The 12,020-nt window shown below is 37.9% G+C and overlaps 1 protein-coding gene across 14 annotated transcripts in view; it reads left to right on the top strand.

The window, feature by feature from the left end:
* The window catches only part of LOC124254573 (anoctamin-4-like), a 120,152-nt gene that overhangs the window by 42,435 nt on the left and 65,697 nt on the right, over positions 1-12,020 (top strand). For 11 of the 14 annotated variants that reach the window (XM_046688407.1, XM_046688406.1, XM_046688398.1 and 8 more), the window contains 2 exons: positions 1,174-1,269; positions 5,501-5,749. In XM_046688407.1, coding sequence (XP_046544363.1) covers positions 1,174-1,269; positions 5,501-5,749 — 345 coding nt within the window. Of the gene's footprint in view, positions 1-1,173; positions 1,270-1,540; positions 1,591-5,500; positions 5,750-12,020 lie in introns of those variants that run through there. The other 3 variants (XM_046688411.1, XM_046688409.1, XM_046688410.1) reach the window with 2 other exon arrangements.

Below are 12,020 nucleotides of genomic sequence, written 5' to 3'. Positions count from 1 at the left end.
TAAAACAAATATTGGTCCTCATTCCATGTAATCTTCATCCCCTGATAATAGCGGTATTCATGAAGGCATGTTTCAGTTTACTTCATAAGTTGTTCACTGGTCTCGAGGGGGACATGGGCCGCGAGGGACCAGTGAACATAGTATTTAGCTTACCGAACACCTCAATTTTGAACTATTTGAAGCACAGGTATCGGATCATAGGATGGAGTACAAGACGACAAGAAAAACAAATTTAGAGTTATCTCCCTTCCATCAATTTGCATTCGCAAAGCATCTGTAATTTCCGTACATCATACGTGATTCAATGTTATTCGAGATAAAGAATTACTACTACGAAGTACCAAATGAGTTCGGCATTCCCAGCAGGGTACATAGAAAATGTTACTCGCTTGTAAGCTGGGTACATTGAAAATAATAGAAGAGCGTTCAGCCAATCAGAAAACGACATTTATGTGTGAGGCAAGATAATGATATTAGTACCACTCATGTCTTTAATCTGTGTATCTAAAGCATAGACTGCCAGTGAGCCAGAATTCTCAATACAGAGGTTATGGCCATTACACCTACAAGGTTGCTGGTTCCAAGCCCATATTCTCTCTGATAATCATCCTTGCACTAAAGTGGGAACCATATTTGATCTGTGACTGTTCCTCTCTCACTGAGCAGACATGTGACAATGTTAATGCCATATGAATGATAGAAACATTAAACGTATTTCCACATTAATGTAACATGAGTCAATGCAAACCAACATCAGGGACAATAGCTCAGGTTGCAGAATAACATGAGAAGCATGTTGATGTAGTTTTGCTCCAAGTTTCTAATAATAATCTGTCTATGGATACATAGTAATTAGATCCTTATGACACACAAGTCTAATCACACTCAAAGGGACAGCTTGTTCTCTTTTAGTATTCACAGGGATTTATCTCGATCTGCTCAGAGGCTGATAATTGCACCTGAATAAATAATTTCTTAGTGCCTCAGAATTTACAAACAAAAGAACATCAAAATAATCCAATGCTGAAAAATATGTCGCTTTTTTCACAAATGAGTGCCATGGGCCTTTACTTTGCAATCTAGATAAATCCCTGATTCAACATAGAATTATTACGTAATCATTTCTTAGAGACCTGTGTAAGACTTGAGTTAACAATGGTGTGTCTGTTTCAGGAGTAAGTCCGGTGCCACCGCCACCACCTCCAGAGTACAACAACGGAGTGGCGGTAGACATGGAGCAGCCTGCACCAATCGGATTTGAGGGAGCAGGTCAGTATCCATAGCAACGCTGACAACTTCCTGTTTCTGTTTGGTGTTTTTCAGTTAAGTTTGGGTGGTCCAACCGTAATTATTGACAGGACACATAATACCCATAATAGCACTGACTGTGGTGTTAAGCAAGGCTCTACTTACTGGGGTATTAGTGAAATTGGTAGTTAAATGTTATATATAGTGGGCGTTTTTGTGCTGTTGGTTCGCCCCACATGCTACAGGAAGCTGGACCTTGTATCTGGATTCTATAATAAAGATGGCACTGCACCTCATATTCTGTATATACACAGCCTGCACCAATCGGATTTGAGGGAGCAGGTCAGTATCCATAGCAACGCTGACAACTTCCTGTTTCAGTTTGGTGATTATGAGATTATCATGTTCTGTTTTCAGGTGTTCATGTCAGTCTCATATACACATTTGTTATTTTTTTTCACATGTGCCTATAGGATTTAAATTTTATGTTGGTAAGAAATATTCAAGGATGCATGCATTTATGTATCAGTATTATGAATTTTCATAAGGTTATTTTACCTATTATTATATTAATATTTCAAAATGGAAAAATATGGTTTTAAGATGTAACTTACAAACCAAAAGGGTTGATTATCATTAATTCATAAGTTATATAAATTGTCTTTTCCTATATTTGAGATATAAACTGAAATATTACTCACACTGAAATTTAATCTTAAGTTTTGTCCTTTATTCTCAAAGCTGGGACCCATGAAGATCCAGGGTAGAATAGGTCATCAGCAACCCATGCTTGCCACAAAAGGCGACTATGCTTGTCGTAAGAGGCAACTAACAGGATCGGGTGGTCATGCTCGCTGACTTGGTTGACACATGTCATCGGTTCCCAATTGCGCAGATCAATGCTCATGCTGTTGATCACTGGATTGTCTGGTTCAGACTTGATTATTTACAGACCACCGCCATATAGCTGGAATAATGCTGAGTGTGGCGTAAAACTAAACTCACTCACTCACTCACTCATTTAAAGCTGGCTTTGGAGACCTCTTTCCAGATGCCCTTGCTATTCTTAGGGGCTCTGAATACTGTCACAAATGTTTGATAGACACAAATTCCAATCAAAATCAATCCTGACTAAAAGCATATTGAACACTGTTCAGCATATATTGAATTAGTTGTTAGAACATGTCCTGATTCAGGTGTGTAATGAGATACAGTAGCAATTGAGTTCTCATGTAATGATTCAGAAGTTGCAAAAACAATCTGACATTTGATAAACTCTATGATGACAGTCATAACGGTGCTAATCTGGAAACCCCATCTACCTGGCCATACCTGTTGGGTATGCTTGCCCGTATACCAGGTATGGCTGCAATACGATACATCCAAGGTGAATACGATAAATATTATGGTTGGAATTGATTTGCAGTAACCCATGCTTGTCGTAAGAGGCGACAAATGGGATCGGGTGGTCAGGCTCGCTGACTTGGTTGACACATGTCATCAGTTCCCAATTGCGTAGATCAATGCTCATGCTGTTGATCACTGGATTGTCTGGTCCAGACTCGATTATTTACAGACCGCCACCATATAGCTGGAATAATGCTGAGTGCGGCGTAAAACTTAACTCACTCACTGTTATTCTGCCGAATGGTGTCATGTACCATCGTGACCACATGGTGATTGTTTGGTATAACATCCTTATAAGAGATGCTACATTAAACATTTCCTGATGATGCATGCAAGGGGGCAAACCCATATTTGCTTTTCACATTTGAATGAGAAACGTACATGAATATCCTCGTCCATATCAGTATCAGCTGTTTGGAAGTGACATGGTAATCGATGTACAGGTCCTACTCAGCTTGTCATCTGGTTGCCATAGTATTTGCTTCTGTGCTTCCTGTCACCAATGCTGCATAATTAATAGGAAGCAAGTTACAATAAATATTACATTTTTGTTATGGAAATGGCCAATAAAGATGAAATCTCATGGCAATATCCAGGAGTTTGTATTCAGGAAATATATATTTTTTTTCAAAATTAATTTCCTCAACTGATGTAGAATGTCCCATATTCTGTGAGGGCTGAGGGCTGAGAGAATCCTCGCTTCAAGTGATGATGGAGAGAGTGGTGTGACTTGAATTTTTTACCATGATTTCAATAATAGCAGCCCAGTATTTCAACCCAGAATTGTTTACAGTTGTGTATGATATGCCATGTGTAATCACTGCGTAATAATTTGTTAGTAACAGAACGAGGTATGTGAAACAATAAGCGAATGGAAGAATAAGTGAGTGAAGGAACAAGTGTGAAGGATTTACAAGTAAAGAAATGAGTGACTGAAGGAATGAGTGACTGATTGATCAGTGAATGAATGGAATTGAATGAATGAGCGTGTGAATGAATGAGTGAGAGAAGGAATGAGTGACTGATTGATCAGTGAATGAATAGAATTGAATGAATGAATGAGCGTGTGAATGAATGAGTGAGAGAAGGAATGAGTGACTGATTGATCAGTGTGAATGAATGAATTGAATGAAGTGAGAGAGTGAGAGAATGAGTGACTGATTGATCAGTGAATGAATAGAATTGAATGAATGAGCGTGTGAATGAATGAGTGAATGAATGGAAAGGAATGAGTGACTGATTGATCAGTGAATGAATAGAATTGAATGAATGAGCGTGTGAAGGAATGAGTGAGAGAAGGAATGAGTGACTGATTGATCAGTGAATGAATAGAATTGAATGAATGAGCGTGTGAATGAATGAGTGAGAGAAGGAATGAGTGACTGATTGATCAGTGAATGAATAGAATTGAATGAATGAGCGTGTGAATGAATGAATGAGTGAAGGGATGAGTGAATGAAGGAATGAGTGAGAGAAGGAATGAGTAATTACAGCGTGTAAAATTCCCGCCTGCCCCACCGTCCAGAACGATTTCATAATATCAGACAGGTTCTCTTGTCGTCAGTTTGAAGTGTTTAAGGTATTATGAAAATTATGTTAAACTACCTACGATTGGACAGTTCATGTTACATAACCAATCACAACATTTTGGGTTATTTTATTGTTGAAAACTGGACAGGCAAGTTTGTATCCGGACTGTTAAGTTTTTCAAGTTACCAATCTGCCTGTCTGGCTTGGAATTTTTGGAGTTTTAAACACTGGAAATTATTTGACAAGTGAATGAATAAGTGTGTGAATGAATGAGTGAGTTTAGGAATGAGAGTCAGGTCGAAGAAAGAGAGTCATGAATTCATAGTGGACAAAAGAAGAAATGAATGTCTGAAGGAAAGAGTGAGAAAAATGAGTGAACAAATGAATTATTGAGAAGGAACTAGTGAGTGAGTGTCATGATGGACAAGTGGAAGAATGTGACAAGGAATGAGTGATAACATAAAAGAATGAGTGAATTACACAACACATCTTTAATCATCATTTAACTCTAACACGTTTATGAAAGTAAGCCTATGGTCTTGGATAGAGAAACACTGTGACCAGTGATACGCATTGTGATTAAATCTTGCAAGGTCCCTATTAATTATGCACCAATTATCATTTGTCAGACATTGATAGTTATGTCTTTTTCCACCCATCCACTCATTTGAGGATGGTTTTTCTTAATTATGAGACCTGTAAAGGTCCGGGTTAGAATTGATCTTCAGTAACCCATGCTTGTCGTAAGAGACGACTAACGGGATTGGATGGTCAGGCTCGCTGACTTGGTTGACACATGTCATCGGTTTGGTTGTTTCGAGTAAAGGACAAATTAAATTCATTAACAATATTTTTGTTTTATGGTCCATCTTTTTATGATGAATACAGCTTTAATAAACACCCATCTGTCAATATGGCACGTGCAATGGCAAAGTCTTTGTAAGGCATTTAGAAGCTGGAAAAACATGATGCAGGACACTTTATGGATTAAATAGGTTGTTATTCATAAGAAAGTGTCATGTAAACATGGTATGTGAAATATTAAGAAAACAAGTGTACAAGAACCCATACATGCTCTTCTGTTACTAACAATTAAATTTCACTTAGCTTGTTTTCAGCAAATATGTTGTTTTCACATCACTTGGTTGTGTTCATTTCATTAACATGAAACTGCACTCTCTTGTATCTTTTATTTCAGAAGTATTATTTTCTCATCCTTGATAATGTTTATTTCCTGTTGACAGCACATCATTTACCTTCTTTTTTTGATATTCTCTTATGTTTGTTTTTTATTTCAATTCCTGTAAATGCAAAGGGGAAGGTCATGCAAATGCTGGATTTGAAACTGAACCTGATCTTGAAACTACTCCCAACGTTGAGCCAGTTGAGGCAGTAGGCATGCCCTCTGCCGAGCATTTCCCTGACCCCCCTGACCCCCAGCCTGTCGGTCAGCCCATTGGCTTTGAAGGTCAAGGTCACCCACCGCCCCCTAAAGGTCATGACCTTGCCCTTGCATCTGCAGGTGCAGGATATGTAGCTGCACCAGATCTTGTTCATGTACCAGGTAAAACTATGATTTATTGCACAATCTGCACTGAGATTTTCACGTCCATATTCTTGGAAAGGGACCTTTGACTAATATAGGTGAAGCTTTTTAATTCTTTTGATTGGTTTTGCCTATTTTGTAACGGTAGTAGGAAATAGGTGCTTTTTCACATGAGTCATATATTTTGCTTTTGTACTAAAGCCTATTATATTTTAGATTCATTTAATCTAGGTGTGAAGGATGTTTTACTTTTATGTTACATTTGTGATGGGGCTTTACACATATGTTGCAGAGAATTACTACCATTTTCTCAGTAAGAGTTTGTATGTTTTTAAATCTTTGTGGTGATTCTGGGTAAAGATAAGTCATCAGATTATGCTGGTTGTATGAGTGTCTAAATGGATCCAGGTGTCAATATTGACAGTTAATTAAATGTCATCAGACTCAGCCTCAGGGATGATGCTCATGATATCAATCACCAGAATGTCTGGTCCACTCAACTCTTTGCAGGGTGCTGTCATAGGGCTAGACTGTATTTGAGTCTTGTGTAAAAATAAGAAAAATAGGATTGGAGAAAAAGTGTGAAAATTACAGCAGTTGTGGTTTGCATTTAAGACAAGTTGTCATCAATGCTGATTTTTTGTTTTGATGTTTTCTTGTGTAATCTGTTTGCATCTGTTGAAAATGCTGCTTTAGAATAAGTTGATCAAAAGAGATACAGTCAAATCCCGATGAGTCGAATGCCGGTGTCTCGAATATTATGCATAACTCGAAGTATCTGTCGGTCCCGACCATTCCCTGTTATAGTTGTCATCATTTGAATACCGGTTACACGAATTAGTCTCATAAATACACACGATGACTCGAGAAGGACATTTGGTCCCATGAGATTCAAACAACAGCAATCTTGTATACATAAGCCGAAGTCAGTCAATGAGAAGTTGATTGGTGTAGCAAACTGATCCAATTAACAAACCAGCGCGGCTCACACCTTTCCGCCATTGACGGGTGAGTTCAAAAGGCAGATTAGTGATTTTACGGAAATCACTGTCTGTGCTAATCAGACTGGAACTGATAAGGTGTCCCTATTAGTGATATGGAAATCATTAGATAAACAAATGCTTAGGCGGAGGAATTAGGACTGGATCATCATTTTTTCTACCCTCATAGACATACCTATGTCTCGAATACATCGATAAGTCGAATTTATTACTTGGTCCCCAGCGATTCGACTCATCGGGATTTGACTGTAGTTAATATCTGAGACGGGAGGTTGTTCGAAGAGGTCCCTACAAGGTGTCGTCCAACGAGGCCTAAAATTATTCAGTTAGCTAGGCACAGTTCAATTCTTGTTGTGATGGCCGACAGAATTGGTTCAGATATTTTATTTTCATCGTTCATTTTTGGTTTTATGTTGTTTATTCTGATGGTGGGCTCAGTTTTTTGGTTATGTTTGGCTGGTCCAACCTTAATTATTGACAGGACACATAACAGCCAGAATAGCACTGACTGTGGTGTTAAGCAAGGCTCTACTTACTGGGGTATTAGTGAAATTGGTAGTTAATGTTATATATAGTGGGCGTTTTTGCGCTGTTGGTTCACCCCACATGCTACAGGAAGCTGAACCTTGTATCTGGATTCTGTAATAAAGATAGCACTGCACCTCATATTCAGTATATACACAGTTTGCCTGCCTAGGAGCCTTCAATATCATCCTCACTATCAGAAAGGCACTGCACAGATGATTGAGACATGTGGTTAAGTTCATTTACCATGGACCCATTTCAACACATGGTCAGAGAGGACTTTTGATAACACTGAATGAAAATACTTGATCCAGTTGCAGAGTACTCTTACAAGAACTGTCATCAGGATTAAATTTTTTTAAAGAAGATCTGGGTTAGAATTGGTCTTCAGCAAGTCATGTTTGTTGTAAGACCCAACTACAATGTATCTGGATCCAGAGGTCAGTCTCGCTGTCATTGTATATCATTTTGATGATCAATGCTCATGACATCAGTCACTGGTTTGCATTGCCCAGATTGGATTATTTACAGATTGTCATCATATAGCTGGAAAACTGCAGTGTCATACAACAAACATAGCTATTTGATTTTACTACTCTGCTAAAATGATCTTCAGAAATGGCATATGTAGTTGAACCCTGTTATGATCTGCACAGATAATTATTATTGTACCTCTGTGGACATGTCTTCTTGTATCGAACTCAAAACACAAAACATACTGAGCTCCCTATGCAGGAACCATATATACAACATGACAAGCATGGTACTTAGTGTTACCCTGCCTGGTGGTCAGCTTGGAGGGAATAAAACTGGCTTGCCAGAGTCAGTATACTCTGAACAGAGTATCAATATTAAACTGCTGCGTGATATCTCAGTTGGATCACAATATAAAACCAGAGTTCGTCCGGCCCTGTACAAGCAGTCGACAAACAACGACATGCATGTGGTTATGTAAGTTATATATTCTTGAATTTGATGTTAATCCTCACCTCACCTCTCCACCAAGCAGCATATTGTATATCACATCACAATCACATAATATCAGTTATTTTTATGCCAATTGCACTGAGGGCTCCTGAGATACACTGAAAAAGGGAATGATATCTGCTTTGCTTCACATTACTGGCCATACTATAGCTTCATACTGCTTTTATGGGGCATTAACGAGCTCAGCATTGTTTACCTGTTGTAGCTTCAACAGTTTATATGATGTTTTGTTTGATGTGTTTGATGCTATACTATATTTAATTGAGGATGCTATTCAGTGAAAATACGATTGATTAATTCCATAATATTTTTATCTATATCAAAGTTTCAGTCTGTGAAAATGGCATTGTTTTCTGAATCAGGATATAATGCATGGAAATGTAAAGTTTACATAAATATCAAATTATTGAAAGTGTTAGTTTTACTTTTGAGATTTATTCAAATATTTGGGGTCATTTCCGTGTATTAAATATATCCACGATGTATCAAATATAAAGGGTTTCCGTATGTATCAAATATGAAGGGTTTCCTGTGTATCAAATATGAAGGGTTTCCCGTGTATCAAATATGAAGGGTTTCCCGTGTATCAAATATGAAGGGTTTCCCGTGTATCAAATATAAAGGGTTACCCATGTATTAAATATTAAGGGTTTTCCGTGTATTAAACATAAAGGGTTTCCCGGGTATTGAATGTAAAGGGTTTCCCGTGTATTGGATGTGAATTGTTTCACATGTTTTGAATGTTCGTGTTTCACATGTATGTACAATTATGCAGGTGTTGGTTAGTGTGTATGTTATGTTTCGAAACAAAAATAATGAAACCTGTAGAGTAAATTTCAGAAATCATTATTTAAGTTTATTGTCCCCCGCTGCAACGCGGAACGGGGGACTATGTATTCAGCAGCGTCCATCCGTTCGTCTGTCCATCCCAATTCTTGTTAACGCGATATCTCATGAGCCTACATTGGGGGATTATCCAGACACCAGTCGATTTTGGTGACCTTGACCTTATTTTCAAGGTCACCACGATACTTTGACCACTTTTCAGACTCTTGTTAAGGCGATATCTCATGAACTGTCGTACTCAATGTCTTCAAATTTGGTGACAGCGTACATTGAGGGATTACGCCGACACCAGTTTATTTGGGTGACCTTAACCTTATCTTCAAGGTCACCACGACACTTTGAACACTTTTCAAACTCTTGTTAACAGGACATCTCATGCACTGTTGTACCCAATGTCTTCAAATTTGGGGACAGCCTACATTTTGGGATTACACAGACACCAAGTGATTTGGGTGACCTTGACCTTATCTTCAAGGTCACCTTGACACTTTGACCACTTTTCAAACTTATGTAAATGCGATATCTCATAAAACATAGCACCCAGTGTCTTCAATTATGTCGACAGTCTACATTGGGTGATTATGCAGACACCAGTGATTTCAGGCATCTTGTATGTGAGCAAAAAATAAAAAGTGGTAAATATGTTATGAATATTCCATCCTTAGCGGCGGGGGACATTGCCATATTTTAGAGGCAAACACTTGTTTTTAATCTATGTGTGTGCCTGCTTGAGCACTTGGTTCTTTGGGAATCTAGATTCTCCATTTAAACATAAGTGTGGGTGCAATAACCATGATAAAGTTAGTCACTATGGTAACATGCATTCAGACAATAGCATTCAGAATACTCTATTCAGTAGACTGATAGAGACAAAACTCTCTATCATATGTGTTGATTTGACTGATTTGAAATTTGAAATTTATTTAGTTATATCCCCCAATCTTTGAATAATTTAGAAAACGAATAAAAATGTAGTTTCCCCCTAAATTGAATTAGGCCTAATAAGATAAGAAATTAATGATACACACAAATTTGTTTGTTATTTTTGGACACCGATCATTCTCTTACTCTGCACCTGTGCTTTGGAACTCTCTCCCATGTGCCCTTAAAAGCTCTGACACAATTGACATTTTTAAGTCCAGACTTAAAACCCACCTTTTCTCAGTATATTATGTATAACTTCATCTGTAAATACTCCAGTGTAAATATTCTGTAGCGCTTTGAGCATGCCTTAGGGTGTGGAAGGGGCGCATTATAAATATGCATTTATTATTATTATTATTATTATTATTATTTTTACCTAACCAATAAGCTGACTGGTTATCTTACAATCCATAAGCAAAATATGAACTGTTTGAGCCTATAAAGTTTACTTGGTAAATCCTTGCTTTGAGGAGATGTCTGTTGTTTAGTGCTTAGAGGTTAGGTCATCACGCCACTGACCCAAATGGGTTATCCCTATAAGGGATACATAATACAAATGTCATTTTTGCCCCTATGTCCTTTTTTGAATATTGCTGGATTTTTGTTCATTGACATAAAACTCTATTCACTAACTTGTGCAATCAATGTTTATATTATCTGGTGTTTAATTTTTCTATTGACGATAATTCATAACAGACAGAATATCCTATTGACTTGGAATTTGTTAATGAAAATATTGCTTAGTATCACCAAAAACTGAGTTGATTCAAGAACGATATTTTCTTTCACAGGTTTGTGTGTTAAGTAGTGACACAGATGTTGCTTGAGTGTATGACATTTAGATTTCACTGCTATTGACATTTTGTAACAACATCGAACAGCCTTATGGTTATATCGGCAACATAAGGAGAGGTGGCATTCAAGTGATGTCAGTTGACCATGAGTCTTATCAATATGTCAATTTATTGTCTACATAGACCAAGTACTTGCCACCATAAACTCTCACAACACACCCAGCAGTTATAGGTTGAAATGTACATTAAATAGACGTTTGTTTCATTTCGGAGGAAATACGCCACCTTGATACAAACATGACCATCAAGCCAGGTACTTTTACAACTGATACTAGGATAATATGCTTTTGAAAATATCATGAATGTACGTATTTGGGTATTTATTTTTAGGGTAAGTTTGTGATAGAAGTAGTTCTTGTTTTTGAGGACACAGAAAGTATGTGAGTCATGTTTGGTAGTATGTTGTACCATGAATTCGAAATGATTCTACTCAACTAACTTGATTTCTTACTGTTGCTAACTGATGTCATCAGGATGTAATGACCGCCTCCGTGGTGTAGTGGTTAGAGCGTCCCCCCGGAGAGCAGAAGGTCGCTGGGTTCGATCCCCGGCCGCGTCATACCAAAACACGTTAAAATATGGTACTTGTTGGTCCCCGCCTGGCGCTCGGCATTAATGGGTACAACAAGGACTGGTCGGCTCACAGTCAGTATAATGTGTCTGAGTGGGGTATCTATGCTTCACTGCGGCATGGTATCTCAGTGTGCTAGCACCATAAAACCAGCTTAAGTCTGGGCTAGTACAAGCAGCCACACACACACACACACGGATGCACGTCGTCATATGAGCGAAATATTCTCAAGTACGACGTTAAATCCAATTTCACCTCACCTCAGGATGTAATCTTATTGTCATGAAAGAAAGAGTGGAAGAAATCAGAAAATCATGTAATAATATGCATGAGTGAGTGAGATATGTCAGGATGCAGGTCATTGTTTTCTATGACTGACATTTCAGAAATACACGACAAGGGTACTTGTTTATCATACAGTAAAACACTGCAGACAGAACTTTTGAAAAAAAAAGAGTTTTTCATGGCAACATGACCGAATGTTTGCTTACATCGTGTGTTGAATTAGTGACAATGTTGTTTAATGGGTAGTTGGTTCCATTGACACAGTTATACTTTTATCACAGTTCCACAATCATGGA

The sequence above is a fragment of the Haliotis rubra genome, unplaced genomic scaffold (assembly GCF_003918875.1).
Source record: "Haliotis rubra isolate DU_JTF1 unplaced genomic scaffold, ASM391887v1 Scf576, whole genome shotgun sequence".
Classification (NCBI taxonomy): domain Eukaryota; kingdom Metazoa; phylum Mollusca; class Gastropoda; order Lepetellida; family Haliotidae; genus Haliotis; species Haliotis rubra.
The sequence above is the reverse complement of the archived record's forward strand: the minus strand, read 5'-3'. Positions and strand labels throughout refer to the sequence as shown.